Genomic DNA, 17,436 nt, shown 5'->3' with positions numbered 1-17,436 from the left:
CCACTATGTCCACTCCCAAAGCTCCTTATTTTCAATCTGTTGACATGTCTTAAGAGTAGGAGGGTGGTTCTTTTTGAACTGGTTCAAGTAGGCAGAAGAAAATTTTACAAAAGAGTGAGTGAGTCCAGCCTCCTCCCTGTTCACTTAGTACTGCTGAGTTCTGTTCACAATTGCCAAGAAGTCTTTTCCACCAGCCCCGCTCAGCTCTGCAGCTCCAGGCTGTTTGCTGCCTCGCACCTCTCCTATTTTGAGCACCCCAGCAAAGCTTGACCTCCTCCTCCTCCTAATCACTCAGACTTCCTTTCTTTCTTCCTCACACTCATTTCCAGGTCATCCTCTTTACCGCCACCCCCCGCTCCTCTTTTTCTTGTCTGTTCTTTACAAAGCCTTGCTTCCCTTTCATATTTCATTCTCTAACATAGCTTGCATTGGGACTTCCCTGGTGGCCCAGCAGTTAAGAATCCACCTGCCAATGCAGGTTCAATCCCTGACCCAGGAACTAAGTCCACACATGCCATGGGGCAGCTAAGCCCACACACTACAACTGCTAAAGCCAGCATGGCTACAGTCTGTGCTCTACAACAAGAAAAACCACCACAAAGAGAAGCTGGAGCACCACAGCTAGAGAAAGTCTGCAGACAACCATGAAGGCCCAGTGCGGCCAGAAATAAGTAGATAAGTAAACAAAATGTTCTTTAAAATTGCTCGCACTGTTTTCCTCTTTATGGTCTGATACACATTTATTTTTAATATCCTCCCTCAATCTCAGACATCTTGAAAGGTGGACAGGTGTTTTTGAGCCTTTTAGATTATCTTGCATAGTTCCTATACTTCTTTCAAATTTCTAAATCTTTTCATATTGACAAACTGCCATTACTCATTCTGCCATTCCAGCACACACACACACACACACACACCCCTATGTCCCTTTTATTGTACTCAAGATCAGGGATTGACAAACTATTGCTCTTGGGTCTAATCCAGCATACCACCTGACTCTGCAACTAAGGATTTATTGGTACACAGCCACATCCATTCATTGACACGCTGTCTATGGATGGCTTTGCTGTATAGAGTTTAGTAGCTAGGACAGATACCTTATAGCCTGAAAGGCCTAAAATATTTACTATTAATACCTGGACCTTTACAGATAAAGTTTACAAACTCTTATTATAGACAATTCAGTGACACCTCATCCTTTTATTTTCAGACACTTAGCTAAAAACAAGAATTGCCAGATTTGTCTTCATTTCAAATCACTTCCACCTATTTCCCACTCCCTGCACCCCACTTGTAATCTCACCGGCTTCCTGACTCTCCCTTGGTGGTGTGTAGGAGAACACTACACCTCTGGAGAGGTTTACCCTGCCTACCAATTGTGTGAGATACCACCATTCACCAACAGTATTTTTTTCATTCTCAGTATCCATTTATCACACAACTTTCCACCTCACTGACTTTATTTATTTCTATCTAAGTGACAGGATATAGTCAGAGGAAAACAGCTCCTCCATCGCCCACATCCAATTCCATGTAAGGACTGCAGCTTTTCTGTATGGATATAGTCCAGCTTCTTAGAAATAAACCAAGTGATTCTGCTCTCAAAAGAGACAGTCATTAATAGTGCTGCATGGGCTCTGGAGTCTGCAGACCTGGATCTGAGCTTCGTCTCTGCCACCATCCTTTATCTGCCCTTAGCAAGCAACTTTAAACCAAGTCAAGCAACCAGCAAGCCACAGCACCCAGTGAAAATAATTATAAGACAAAAGCAAAAGCAAACAAATGTGACCAAACTTAGCAAGGAAATCATAAACAAAATGAAAAGACAACTTATGGACTGGGAGAAAATATTTGCAAAAGATGTGACTGACAAGCAGTTAATTTCCAAAATATACAACCCGCTCACACAACTCAACGAAAAAACACAGAAAATCCAATAAAAAAATGGGCATTATACCTAAATGGATATTTCTCCAAGAAGACTTCCAGATGGCCAACAGACACATGAAAAGATGCTCAACGTTGTTAATTATCAGAGAAATGCAAATCAAAACTACAATGAGGTACCATCTCACACCAGTCAGAATGGCCATCATTAAAAATGTCTATAAATAACAAATGCTGGAGAAGGTATGGAGAAAAAGGAACCCTCCTACGTTTTTGGTAGGAATGTAAATTGGTGCAGCCACTGTGGAAAACAGTATAGAGGTTCTTCAAAAGACAAAAAAATAATGTTGCTGTATGACCCAATACTCCGAGTCCTGGACGTATACCCAGACAAAAATGTATTTCAAAAAGATGCATGCAGTCTTATGTTCAGAGCAGCACTATTCACCACAGCCAAGACATGGAAACAACTTAAAATGTCCATCAACAGATGAAAGGATAAATAAAATGTGGTACATATATACAATGAAATACTACTCACTATTGCCAGTATATGCCATCAAAAAAAATGACATAATGCCATTTGCAGCAACATGGATGGACTTAAGAGATTTTCATACTAAGTGAAGTAAGTCAGAAAGACAAATACCATATGATATCACTTACAGTGGAATCTAAAATATGACACAAATGAACTTACCTAGGAAACAGAAGCAGACACGTGGACATAAAGAGCAGACTTGTGCTTGCCAAGGGGGAGATGGGGTGGGGGAGGCATGGATTTGGAGTTTGGGATTTGCAAATGCAAACTACAATATTACATATAAAACGGATAAACAACAAGGTCCTATTATATAGCTCAGGGAACTGCATTAAATATCCAATGGAAAATAATATTAAAAAGAGTATATATGTATTGGAGAAGGAAATGGCAACCCACTCCAGTATTCTTGCATGGAAAATTTCATGGACAGAGGAGCCTGGTAGGCTACAGTCCATGGGGTCGCAAAGAGTCGGACATGACTGAGCGACTTCACTTCACTTCACTTCATTTATATGTATAACTGAATCATTTTGCTATATAGCAGAAGTTAATGGAAATTATAAATAAACTATAGTTCAAAAAATAAATTAAAAAAAAATAACTATTAGGCATTTGTAGCATTTCATGATAACTATCTGAGTCCCTGTTTACTCATTCCTTCCCTGGCTCTATCTCCTGGTCTCTTTGTAGGGCCACCTCACTTCCAATATTTTCAGCTTTAGCCACTGAGTTCACCTTTTGGACTCTACCAGACTCTTTTGATTCTAGGAGTACAGTCCTCTTACTCTCCCACAGGTCTCACCAGTAGACAGTCTATTTTGGATAACCCTCTTAACCAAGCCAGTTCTAGGTGCTGGGCCCTATTCAGTACTAACTCTTAACTGCCAACATATATTAAGGGAACAGCAAAGTGGTATATAAAAAGCAATTGGATCACCTAAGAGCTTAAATTCTAACTTGTTCATTTCTAGTTTTTTTGACTACAGGAAGTCAAATCATCTCTCTGAGATTCAGTTTCTCTTCCAGACTATGGAGCTGTTGGTATCTATTTTGTAGAGTTATTGTGAGGCTTAGAAACAGCAGCATCTTGCATCAATTAGTATTCCATAAATGATCTTTTCATTAGACTATACCTTGAAGCTCATATTTGTACTCTAAACTCAAGGAAAAGTAAAATTACTATAGATTAGGGTAGGAACTACTTTGGTAGAGAAAAATTCTCTACCAAGGAGAATTTTGGTAGATCGCCCTTTAAAAATTTCTTTCTTCATTGGTTTTTATCTCCAGCTAAGACTTAAAATCTTCTTCTCATGTCTTTTACTTTGTCTGCATTTACTTGGCTTTGTGTTCCCTTAATCTCATCTGCTATTGAGCAGTTTGGCCTAGACTGTATCTGTCTTTCTTACAGAATTTACACAAAACACTTTCCTGGCTTTATACACTGTAGAATCTTGCCCATGAAGTTCCACACTGGAAGCAACCACCCCATGCTCAGTAATCCTGCAGCATGAAAATGACCATCCCACAAGTGTCCATTTATAGGAAATTCCCACAGACAAATGGTAATGAAATGGGTATACAACAAGATTTAGCTAGAAGGAGGTCTACCACTTCCTTATTTACAACAGGGAAAAAAGGGAAAGTAAAAATGAAGTCAAAATTGAAAACAAAAACATCTATTTAAATGGTCCAGTTAGAAGGAATAAGTGATTAAATACATGATGTCTCACAGCAGAGTACTATATTGCTATTGTAAGTTATATTTTGGAAAAATCTTTGATGCTCTGTAAAGGTACCATAATAACTTAGATTTAAAAAAAAAAATAGTTTAGGATTTCAGATCCAGCATGTAAGGAGCTAAGAAGTTGCCACTTCATCCTAACAAGTAAAAAGCTGAAAAAATTTACCAGTTCTTAGATCCAGCAGAAAGGTAAGGACACAGAGAAAACCACTGCCTCTCAGATTGGAGGAAACAGAGGGGTGAATGCAGAATCACATCTCACCTGAGCAGAAAGTCAGGAGCAAACACTCCCAGAGGAAACACTGCTGAGGTAAGAAGAGCTGAACTGGGATTGATGAATTGCTGGAGGCACAGCATGGTCAACTTGGAGAGTTAAAAATGCCAGGGGACCCAGTTATCCAGTTACCAGAGAACACTAAACGTTCTGTGACTGTTGCCTCCAACAGTTCTATCTCATCCTCAGAGCGAATATTAGAGAAAAAGCCCTGTGGCTTCTTGCTGGGAGAGGAGTATTTTTATATACACCAGAGCATTCTATTCCGAATAAGGCCTGCCTTCAGAAGAAACTACTTCACCAGAGCCTAACTTGCTGGAGTTTGATCAGAGCCTAATCTACCTGATGCTGGGGAGGGAATATCCAATACTAACAACCTCTAGCCTTCCATGTGGGAGAAGGAAAGTACACAACTCCAGTCCCCTCCAGCCATCCTGTCCCACCTAATGGGTGACAGGGAAGGATTGTGAAGTTGCTAACGTTCAGATTTCAGAGGTACAGGCTCATCAAAAGACTGAGACCTAATCATAGCACTGCAGAATGCTTCCCCTCCACCCACATCTTACCACCACATTAGTGAAGGTCTATTTACTAGAGTTTTTCTTTTACCTAGTACATATGTCTAGCTTTCAACAAAAAATAACAAACCATACTAAAAGCAAAAAAAACAAAACACACTCCACAGTTTGAAGAGTTTGAATGAACATCAGAAACAGAGTCATCAGGTATAAAGAAGGGTATTATTTGATGATAAAGGGATTAATTCTCCAGGAAGGTATAACAATTCTAAATGTATATGTACTTAAAAACAGAGCATTAAAGTATGTGAGGCAAAATCTGATAGAACTTCAAATAGAAAAAGATAAATCCACTATGACACTTAGAGATTTTAATACCCCCCCTCATTGAAAATGGACAAATCCTGTAGGCAGAAAAGCAATAAAGACGTAGTTGAATGTAACAGAACTATCAATTAACTAGTTATAACTGATATCTACACACTATTTCATCCAAATACAACAGGCTTTACATTCTCCTCAAGCTCACACAAAACATTCACCAAGATATACCATATTCTGGGCTATAAAACATACTTTTAACTAAATTTAAGAGAATAGAAATCACATAATATTTATTCTCAGACCACAGTAGAATTAAACTACAAATCAATAAGAGAAAGATAGCCAGAATATCCCCCAAATACTTGGAGATTAAACAGTGCCCTTCTAAGTAACACACGCGGCAAAGAAGAAATCTTAGAAGAAATTTTAAAATATTTTGAGAAAATAAAAGTGAAACCACAACATACCAAAATCCACGGAATGAAATTACAGCAGTGCTTAGAGGAAAATGTATAACACTGAATGCATATATTGGAAAGGCATAAAGGTCTAAAATCAAGTCTAAGTTTTCATCTTAGGAAACTAGAAAAGAAAGACAAATTAGATCCAAATTAAGCAGAAGAAAAGAAAGTAAAAATCAGAACAAATCCATTCAATTGAAAACAAAAAAAACAACAGAGAACATTAAAACCAAAAGCTTGATTTCTCAAAAAAATCAATAAAATTGATAAGTATCTAGGCAGGATAGTTAAAGAAAAAAGAGAAGACATAAATTATATGTATAAATTACATATATCTGAAAAAACAGCAGGATATCATCATAAATTCCATATACATTAAAAAGATAATAAAGGAGTATTATGAAAAACTCTATGCCCATAAACTTGATAACCCAGATGAAATGGACTCATTCCTTGAAAGACACAATCCACTAAAACTCACACAAGAAGAAATGGACAATCTGAATATTTGATGATAGGAAACTAAGGAACCAATATTATTCAACTTCTATACTTACTATAAAGCTACAGTAATCAAGACAGTGCGGTATTGCCAAGAAATAGATCCATATAAATACAGTCAACTGATCTTGGAAGGAAAGTTATGACCAACCTAGACAGCATATTGAAAAGCAGAGACATTACTTTCCCAACAAAGGTCCATCTAGTCAAGGCTATGGTTTTTCCAGTGGTCATGTATGGATGTGAAAGTTGGACTGTGAAGAAAGCTGAGCACTGAAGAATTGATGCTTTTGAACTGTGGTGTTGGAGAAGACTCTTGAGAGTCTCTTAGACTGCAAGGAGATCCAACCAGTCCATTCTAAAGGAGATCAGTCCTGGGTGTTCATTGGAAGGAATGATGCTGAAGCTGAAACTCCAATACTTTGGCCACCTCATGCGAAGAGTTGACTCATTGGAAAAGACTCTGATGCTGGAAGGGACTGGGGGCAGGAGAAGAAGGGGACGACAGAGGATGAGATGGCTGGATGGCATCACCAACTGGATGGACATGAGTTTGGGTGAACTCCAGGAGTTGGTGATGGACAGGGAAGCCTGGCATGCTGTGATTCATGGGGTTGCAAAGAGTCGGACATGACTGAGCGACTGAACTGAACTGAACTGATCTTGGACAAAGGAGTGCAGGGAATACAATGGAACAAAGACAGTCTTTCTACAAATGGTGCTGGAACAACTGGACATCCACAAGAGAAAAATGAATCTAGACACAGATCTTACACCCTTTACAAAATTTAGTTCAAAACGGATCACAAACCTAAATGTAAAATGCAAAACTCTAAATCCCTAGAAGACAGAAGAAAATCTAAATGACTTTGGGTATGGAAATGACTTTTTAGATACAACAGAGGTACGATTCACAAAAGAAATAACGAATAAGGTGAACTTGGTTAAAAATTTAAAACTTCTGCTCCACACAACAAAATGACAAGAGAATCAGAAGACAAGCCACAGACTGGGAGAAAATACTTGCAAGATACACAAATGATAAAGGACCCTTGTACAAAATATAAAAGAATGTTTAAAACAATAATAAAATGAACAACCCAATTTAAAAATGGACAAAAGACCTGAACAGACACCTACAAGAAGAAAATATACAGATGACAAGTAAGCATATACGCACATGTTCAGCATGTTATATCATTAGGGGGCTGCAACATAGTTGTAGCTAAGGCAACAATGAGATATTACTACATGCCATTTCCTTCTCCAGGGGATCTTCCTGACCCAGGGATTGAACCCAGGTCTCCTGCATTGCAGGCAGACACTTTACCATCTGAGCTACTAGGGAAGCCCCACATACCTATTAGAATGGCTAAAACCCAAAATAGTGATAATACCAAATGCTGACAAGGGTGTGGATTCCCATTCATTGCTGGTGGGAATACAAAACTTTATGAGACAATTTAGAGATTTTTTTTTAACAAAACAGAACATATTCTTATCATACAATCCAACAATCACACTCAACTTACTCAAGCAAATTAAAAATTTATGTCCACACAAAAAGCTGGAAAGTTTACAACAGTTTTAATCCTAACTGCCAAAACTTGGACACAACCAAGATGTCCTTCGGTAAGTGAATGGATAAGTAAACTGTAGTAAATCTAGACAATGGAATATTCAGTGCTAAAATGAAAAGACGTGGAGGAAATTTAAATCCGTATTACGGATAAAATAAAACAACCCAAAAATGTTGGATATTATATGATTTCAACTGTATGACGTTCTGGAAAAGGCAAAACTATAGAAACAGTTTTTTTTTTAATGTAGTTGCCAGGGGTTAGAGGAAAGAGAGGGATGAATATACACAGCACAAAGGATTTTTAGGGTAGTGAAAGTACTCTGTATGATACAATAATGATGGATACATGTCATTATACATTTGTCAAAATCCAGAGGATGTACAGCACCAAGAGTGAACCCTAATGTAAACCATGGACTTCAAGTAATGAGAATGTGTCAATAGATTCTCAATTGCAACAAACTCTGATGCTGGTAATGGAGGTGGTTATGCAAGAATGGAGGAGGTTATGCATGAAAAATATGGGAAATCTCTGTACTTTCCACCCAATTATGCTATGAACCTAAACTTACTCTCAGAAATAAAGTTTAATAAATGCTTCAAAAAGTGGTTTAAAAAAAATTGCTTAAAAACAGATACTGCTGCATGTTCCCACTTGTATTTTGAAATGGAGAAAGTACACTCCTGTTAACGGCAGTTTTTTCTGGGAGATTATGATGAAAGGCAGTTTATGTTTTCCTAATGTTTATCTATTTCATTCATCTTTGACCCTCCAATACTAGTTTTTGATTGTGCACCTACATAACTAGTGCTTAGTAAATGTTTTGGAATCAATGAGAAAACAGAAAATTAGCGCATAAAGGGAGATCTGGGGACTTCTCATTATATTTATGGTGACCCTTGTTATCCATATCCCACTGGCCCAACCCCACACATAATAAAGTACACTGAGCACTAACCAGCACATGGCTTGCAGCCTCATCACAAACCTTTAAGGGCTGTGAACTTTTCTCGTTACTAGTCCGTAAAAGAGGATATGTCCCTGAAGAACTCAGGCTGACAATGAATTCACTAATGACTATAGTATTAGAACCACTGACTGCTACAGCATTGTTCCAAAGATCACAGACTTACAGGCACTCACCCAACTGGGGGGGCAAGACAAGCCACCAGAGTATAAGAAAAAATATCAGGATGCACTTGTATCTTGAAAACATTTCCTTTTCAGTTTGTACTTTTTCTTTGTATTTAATAATGTCATAAGATATTAATAAATTATTTGTATAGGTAACTTACATATATGCATGGCCTGCCAAGCAGGAGACACGAGTTCAGTCCCTGGGTTGGGAAGATCCTCTCAAGAAGGGAATGGCAATCCACTCCAGTATTCTTGCCTGGCAAATCCCATGGACAGAGAAGCCTGGTGGGCTACAATCCATGGGGTCACAAAAGAGTTGGACACGACTTAGTGACTAAACAACAACAATAACATATATATGTAGTTTCACATTTAATAATGCCATAAGATATTAATATATTTATATACATTATATATATGTAATTTATATATATGCACATCTGTGTACACATATATATATATAATATATACATACAGAAAGAGAGCATGCTCTAAAATTTTCTGCATAAAGGTACACAATCAGAGAAGGTTATAGACCATCTGGTCCGGCCCCTTTATTTTAGAAAAGACGAAACTAAAACTCAGAAAAGTGAGGTAACTTGCCTAACTGTTAGTCGCTCAGTCATGTCCGACTCTTTGTGACCACATGGACGGTAGCCCACCAGACTCCTCTGTCCATGGGATTCTCCAGGCAAGAATACTGGAGTGGGTTACCATGCCGTTCTCCAGGGGATCTTCCTGACCCAGGACTCAAACCCAGGTCTCCTGCATTGCAAGCAGATACTTTACCGTCTGAGCCACCTGGGAAGCAAGTTTAACAACTTACCCAAACTGTATAGCTGAAGAAAACTAATAGTTAAAGGAAGGTAATGCTTTACCCCCAGTTGTCTTTTTTTTCTGCCTCATTTCACAATTTTGATGGAATTAAACTGTTTTTTGAATATCATATGAGATAAATTTTAACATTTTCCTAAAAGTTTAATTTTTAAAATGTCCTTACACACCCAAATGGACCTTCTTCCTCGTCCTGCAAAAGGAGGGCTGAACTTGCACTCAAGGATGGCACTCTTCTCAGTCAGATTTCCTCTTCCTAGGGAGCTTTACCCGCTGTCTCACAGGAACATTATTTGCAGGAATAATGCTCAGTGGAAACTAATCATAGACAGAATCAGATATAGAAATCACTAACAGAAAAACATCAGACAGTCCTCTGGTCTTCTAAAACATTACTAACAAGCATCGTCAGCAAAACCCTGTCTCCAGGGACCATTACTTTGAGGGAACTCTGCCAATCACAGCATTACTTAGAAGGCGCAGTTTTTATGTTCCTCAAACGCCTACTGTCAAACTAAACTAAAGTTTTGAATGGTTTCAAACACTTCCAGGTTTGGCTAAGTAAATATACTTTCAAATTCAAGTGCGGCCTGAGGGCCAGGTAAGAGCTTTTCCCCCCAGCCTGAGTGCATACTTCAGTTTGTCAGAGCAGCAAATGCCTTTACATTACAGAGTATGGATGCGGATGACTAGAGACCTAGAATTCTGTTGCCAGCTGTCTTCCTTTGTGGAGGGTAAGGACAAAGACTTCAATTTCTCTGAATCATTTTGAAAACCATCTCCCAGGATTTAAAAAAAAAAAAAAAAAGCAAATGGTAAAAGGTAAGAAGCACATCTCATTAGTTTCAAAATTCTCTCCTCCTAGAACCAAAAGCCCTGCTGAAATCATAAGGAAACATTTTGCACAAAAGTGGCCCATGTGAGAAGCTGGGAACTAGAAAGGACCCCCAGTTCCCAAAAGGGAGTTATCAATAGACCTATGTAATCATAAAGTCGTTGCTTTGTTTTTACAGATGACAGTCTTTGCAGAATCATTTGGTCTTGGCAGACCATATATCATAATTCTCCTCCCTTTAGTAATTTCTTCACTGCTAGAGAAAATTCTGCATATGTGGAAACCATCTTGACAAATGGTGAAAAAATATTTTCTTTTCACTTAGAATTGCCTTTTTTATACTGTCAGAAATTATAAACAAAAAGTTGTGTGGAGAATTTTGGCAATATGAATGCCTAGCATGAGAAAAATGTAAACATGCAATTTAACAAAATGTTTACAAATAGGTCCAGAACCGCAAGAGAAACACCCAGGGATATCTCAAACCTGGAACTTGGCATTTGGAGGATAATTCAGTGACATTTTTTACATTTTGATTCTGGAAAAACACTTTTGTTATTTAATCCTTTCATAAGGTATTCATTTATTAACCAAACTGATTTCCTTCAGGTGGGAATTAATAACTACATATGCTAGAGATAAAGCATATTTTAATTTTATCATGATATTTTTAAAAAAACTCTTTTGATAGCTGCAGAATTAACTTGCAAGAATAAGGATTTTGTAGCAAAGACTGTTCTCAAAATTGAGCAATTGAGCTCCAAGCATACTGAATAATGGGCTGGCAGGGAGATGTAGGTGAGTTTTAAGGTGCATGTAGTGGGAAGATCTGTGTGTGGGGGGTGTGTGTGTGTGTGTGTGTATGTCTGTCTGTTCTTGACATGTAACCATAATTTAGGGCAAGGGCAGATCTTCCCACTATCTATGTCAGGCACGTAGAAGATGTTCAAAAAGAGATATTATCAAATCTATAGACAGTCCAAATCTGGAACAAGGGATATTTTATTATAGAACTAAGCTTTAAAATTATCCTGATAGTAGAAAAATAAGCTAAAATGGTTATGAATATTATAGAAGGGGAAAAAGTTAAAATCCTACAGTTAAAGGGTTTTTCTTTCCTTTTGGTTTTAAGTTCAACTGTAGCAACATAGTATGCAGATATCCTGGCTTTAAGAAGCAACAGTTAGGAATGTACATAGAACAATGGACTGATTCAAAATTGGGAAAATAGTACAACAAAGCTGTACATTGACACCCTGCTTATTTAACTTCTAGGCAGAGCACATCACGACAGATGCCTGGCTGGATGAATCACAAGCTGGAATCAAGATTGCGGGGAGAAATATCAACAACTTCAGATATGCAAATACTACTACTCTAATGGCAGAAAATATAGAGGAACTAAAGAGCCTCTTGATGAGGGTGAAAGAGGACAGTGGAAAAAATGGCTTGAAACTCAACATTCAAAAAACTAAGATCACGGCATCCAGTCCCATCACTTCATGGCAAATAGAAGGGAGAAAAGTGGAAGCAATGACAAATTTTCTTTTCTTGGGCTCCAAAATCACTGTGAACAGTGACTGCAGCCATGAAATTAAAGGACACTTACCCCTTGGAAGGAAAGCTATGACAAACCTAGATTGCATTGTTCAAAAGAAGAGATATCACTTTGCTGACAAAGGTTCATATAGTCAAAGCTATGGGTTTTCCAGTAATCATGTACAGATGTGAGAGTTGGCCAATAAAGAAGCCTGAGCTCCAAAGAGATGATGCTTTCAAACTGTGGGCTGGAGAAGACTCTTGAGAGTACCCTGGACTTCAAGATCAAACCAATCAATCCTAAAGGAAATGAACCCTAAGTATTCATTGGAAGGACTGATGCTGAAGCTGAAGCTCCAATAGACTGGTCACCTGATGCGAAGAGTTGACTCATTGGAAAAGACCTTCATGCTGGGAAAGATTGAAGGCAAAAGGAGCAGGGGCTGACAGAGGATGAGATGGATAGATAGAATCACTGACTCAATGACATGTATCTGAGCAAACTCCAGGAGACAGTAGGACAGAGGAGCCTGGAATGCTGTAGTCCATGGGGTCACAAAGAGTTGGATATGACTTAGCAACTGAAAAACCACATCCTAGCTCATGTGGAAAAGTTTCTGAAGGCTTGAATGACATAGAATTTACTATGGAGCCAATAGCAGGACATGGATTACTGGATTATTATGTGTAATCTTTACTATAGAATCATAAGTTGTATATAAATCAGGGAAAGTAACTAGCCTAATGCACTTGGGCATGGCCATATCCCATGTAGAACACTGTGTTCAGTTCTGGGCATTATATTTTTGAAAGAATATTTATGAAGTATATTAATAATATAATCTGAAAAGGAAATTCAAGTGGTGAAAGGCTCATAGAAGGCAGAGCTAAAGAAACTAGGAATAATAAGGCTAAAAAGGAGAATTTTAGGGAGAATGTGATTAATTGCCCTAAAACGTATAAAAGGCAGTAAAAGCAAAGGGTAATAAAAATTAACATGTATTGAGTACCATATGCAAAGCAGTCACTGTTATCTGCATTTTGCAAAAGAGGAAAACTGATGCCCGCAGAATACGTTACACATCTGTGGCCACATAATTTATAATGGTTGAGCCAGTTTTCATCCCACTAATCCACCCCCAGATCTGGGAGAGAGATTAAAGCTATTTCCCAAATATTTCTAATCTCCATTGTACAGAATCCTAGTAAGACTGTTAACTTTCTCAATTTTTTTGAGGCTGAACATGAACTGATGATTTGCTCTGGTCCAGGAAATATGGCCATAAGTCATATACATGACTTTAGTGCGGGAGTTTAAGAGCCTATGAGCAATTTACCACATGTTTTTCCTACCTTGGATGTGAGGACATGGAACCTCCATCAGTCTAGGTGTCTGAAGGGCAATGATTAACAGCTGTCCTGAAGATCCATGATAGACAAGTAGCAGGAGCAAAAACCAAACCATTATTGTTCGATTAAGCCACTGGGATTTGAGGACTGTTTGTTACTGCGACATCTCTCAGCTTTTCTGACAGATACACAAGCCTACATGCTTAAACTCATTAAAATATCTCGCCATAAGGAAACATTGTTATTCATATATTCCCAGAACCAAGAATAGTTTGTAGAAACTAAGGTAGGTAGACTTGGACTTTTTTTTTTAATGTAAAATCCTCCAAAATTGCTTCATGTGAAGAAGTGAGCTCCCTGAAAATGGCAGTATTTAAACAGAGACCAGATGATGATTTTGTACCTACATAGCGAAAGAGATGGCTTCATTATGGGGGTTTTATCAAACTTTTATCCAGCACCTCCAATGTGCCAGGCATTTCAGCCACAAAGATAAATCCAAACACCCTATCTTCATCCTGGAGGAAATAAGTTCAGAAGTAGATAACCTCTGATGTCTCTTCGATCAGTGTGATTCAACTAAATTAGAGATAATAACATGGTCTGGATAAAGCTGACAGCAAGCCCGAACTTAGAAATAAGCATGTAGCACTACAAATCCTGGTTGTATTATTATTTTTCAATTAAGAGCCAAAAGTACAGGGTTTGCAAAAAGAAAGAAAAAGAAAGACATGTTGGGTTTAAAAGAGGAACATTTTCCCTTTCTCTAGTTACCATTCTTAAATCCTGCAAACCAGGCATATTATCTGGCTTACATCAGGGGTGTTCCAGCAAAGGGAATGGCACTGACTCATAGCAATTGTTACCGACCTTTTCCATCACCTCTCCCATCCCTTCAAATCAGGAAGGGGACATTTCAATACTTATCAAAGTCAGATCTGAAAAGAGGCAATAATCTTTCCCTAGGGCCATTCTTCAGTTTCAAAATCAGCCAAACCCTTCCCAAAAGATCAGAAGCTTTTCCTAAAAGGGTATTTAAGTGGGACCTAGAGGAATCCCACATTCTAAGGATGATGTGAAAATCACAAACTAAATGAGTGATTCCAAGACACAGTGATGTTCCCCAAAGGCACCTTAAAACCATACTCATTTTGGTACTTTCTTTCCTGTTATCAATTCTTAAAACTTAGTTTATTTTTTTTTAAACTTCCAAAAATCAAGCAGCACAGAGTTCTCTCCTTTCACTGGCTCGCTGCATTTTAATGGAAAAACATCTAAAACTTGGGTTAGCATTAACTTTAATTGCTCTGAGGCAAACATTTCCATTTCAGGTTATGATTCATAACCGTATTAGTCCAATATAATATATGCAGGCTGGATTTTGCAGCCATTATCTAGACAAGGGTGAGGTATCTGATTACTATTGTTCCCCAACTCAAAAGGGTTAGTTTGAACTCCTGAATACTCCAATCCCTCCCGCCCAGGCCCTGAGTTTTCTGAACTATGGTCCTGATTTTTTATGAAATAAATGAGGGCAAGCTGAGTTTCAGTGCTACATCTTAAGTGCCATATCTTAAGCTCAGTGTGACATGAGTTTCTGAAAATTACACACAGAAAAAACTGGCTTTGGCACATGGCAGAGCAGTAGGGAACTTGCAGCTGTACTAGTTTAATATGCGCCCTTAATACTCTTGCCTATTTTCAAAAATACAATACCACTCTTCCCCAGACAGCTGGCTCCCCAGCCTCCTGGCTCCCCAGCCTCGCGCCAAGCTACCTACACAAATACACACTTAACAAACACAGATGTGAAATGTCGACCTAGGGCAGAAGAGAAGCAAGGGGTTTCGGGTGTTTAGTCTGGTGGCTCCACACTGAAAAGTTTCAGGAGCAGAGCTGATGTTGGAAGAGTGAGAGGGGAAACCGCCCAGCCTGTACTTTCATCCGGGTACTATGGAGATGACCCCGTTTTCCCGGGACCAGTTTGCCCTCTGCCCTGGTGACCTGGGTTGAGATTTAATCTAGAGTCAGAAGGGAGATCAAGAAGACAATTGTGCGGGTGGGTACTCAGACCGAGAGAAGGGCTAGAAGTCACTCAGCCTTCCTGCACTGGCCGGGCTGACACACCCACTCAGAACCGATGGCCCGGGGATGCGGCAGGGAGGGGAGGGGACCCACGCACCCCGTGTCCCGCGCGCACAAAGATGCTACAGTGGGGACGCGCGTGAATAATTCAGATTTGGGCTGGAAGGATTCGATGCACTCGGCGGAGGGTGCCCTTTTCCTCCCCCTAGTCCTCCATCCCCCCCACAAAGTGAACGAGAGAAAGTTGTGTCCGGGCCAAGGCGCCCCGGGGCTGGAAAGGGAGCGAGGACAGGCGGAGAGGAAACCCGGGCCGCCTTACCTTGTCCTTGGGGCCGAGGTTTTGCAAAACCTCCTTGCCGGTGGCGCTCCGGATCTCCACCCCAGCGGGCGCGGGCGACGCGGGCGCGGGCTCCCGGCTCTCCTCCCGGCCTTGGCCCCGGTGCGGGGTATCCCCCTCGGCGCCAGGTCGGCTTCCCGAGCCTCGGACGCTGCCCTGGCTGCTCCGGGGAGTCTTCGCGCCGCGCTGCCCCACGCTCAGGGCATCGAAATCCAGCGTCTTGCTCTCGAAGGCGCCCTCCACGTTGCAGAACATGCCTCCGTACTTCTGCCGCGGGACCTGGTCGGTGGTGCCCGGCCTGGCCAGGTACACGGGCAGATCGTCTTCATGGGAGCTGTCCCAGCCTCTGCGGCCCGAGGCCATGGTTGGATCGCGACAGCGGCCCGTGGGTTCTCTTCCCCAAAGGCGGAAAGGGCAGCAGCCGGCAGCGTGCGCCGAACCACAGTGACTGGGGCGGGAGGAGGCGCCTGAGCCTTCGCGCCAGAGGCGGCAGTGCTGCTCCGGTTCCTGCCAGTCCCCTGCGAGCCCCGAGCCAGCGAGCGCAGCGCTTGGGCCGGAGCGGCGGCGTGTTCCGCTCGCCCGCCCAGCCGGCCGCACCTCCTGCGCGCCGGGACCCTAACGTGGCCTCCTGCGATCACGCGTCCCCGCCGCCCATCCAAAGGAGAAATCCAACTTGGCGCGCGCGCACACACACAGGCACGGTTCCAGCTCGCCCAACAACCCCCAGGTTGACACTCAAGAGCTCGCCTCACTCTCATGTGAGCACAAACCCTGTTTTACCCACACTCACTCCCAAGTTGGCCTCCCAAACACAAGCCTCTGCCCCACTCAGGTACGGAAACTTTGTTGGCTCAGGTGGGTTGATATAAACTCTAAGTTCTTCCTGATTTACAGCAACACACACACACACACAAACTCAGATTTACCAGACTCACAATCTCAGACTTTGTTTACCCATAATCCCAGACTCTGTCTCATCCTAATCTTAGAATTGTCTCACAATTGCTCCCGGTTCTAGAATCTGCCTCACAAACCTGCACCCTCACATAATTAACTCCTGAATTACTGGCTTACAGAGCTCTACAGACACGTCATCCTATTGACAATCACAAGAAACCTGTAACAGACTCACACACTTCAATTTATTCTTTTAATTTTTCTTTGATGTGGACTGCTCCCCAACCAGGGATCCAACTGCACCGCCTACATTGGAAGGGGAAGTCTTAACCCCTGGACCACCAGGGAAGTCCCACTTCAACCTATTCTTACTTCATATATTTCACCCTGGATTTTGCTTTTTATCCACCCTTAATTTGTTTATTTACTTTTGGCCATGACTTGCTGGCATGTGGGATCTTAGTTCCCAGACCACAGATCAAACCTGCACCCACTGCATTGGAAGGTGGAGGCTCAATCACTGGACCACCAAGGAAGTCACTTAAAAGATTTTTTTTGAAGTATAGTTTTGGTTTGAATTGTTTGGTTT

General features: G+C 40.6%; 1 protein-coding gene across 1 annotated transcript in view; it reads right to left on the bottom strand.

Annotated features, from left to right (window-relative positions):
* The window catches only part of DPYSL3 (dihydropyrimidinase like 3), a 117,891-nt gene extending 101,310 nt beyond the window's left edge, over positions 1-16,581 (bottom strand). Inside the window, exon 1 of the mRNA XM_006069398.3 lies at positions 15,933-16,581. Within this exon, the coding sequence (XP_006069460.3) occupies positions 15,933-16,313 (381 nt within the window). The 5' untranslated portion in view covers positions 16,314-16,581. The remainder of the gene's footprint in view (positions 1-15,932) is intronic.
* Positions 16,582-17,436: the final 855 nt, after the last annotated feature.

This window comes from Bubalus bubalis, chromosome 9, assembly GCF_019923935.1.
Source record: "Bubalus bubalis isolate 160015118507 breed Murrah chromosome 9, NDDB_SH_1, whole genome shotgun sequence".
Taxonomy (NCBI): Eukaryota; Metazoa; Chordata; class Mammalia; order Artiodactyla; family Bovidae; genus Bubalus; species Bubalus bubalis.
The sequence above is the reverse complement of the archived record's forward strand: the minus strand, read 5'-3'. Positions and strand labels throughout refer to the sequence as shown.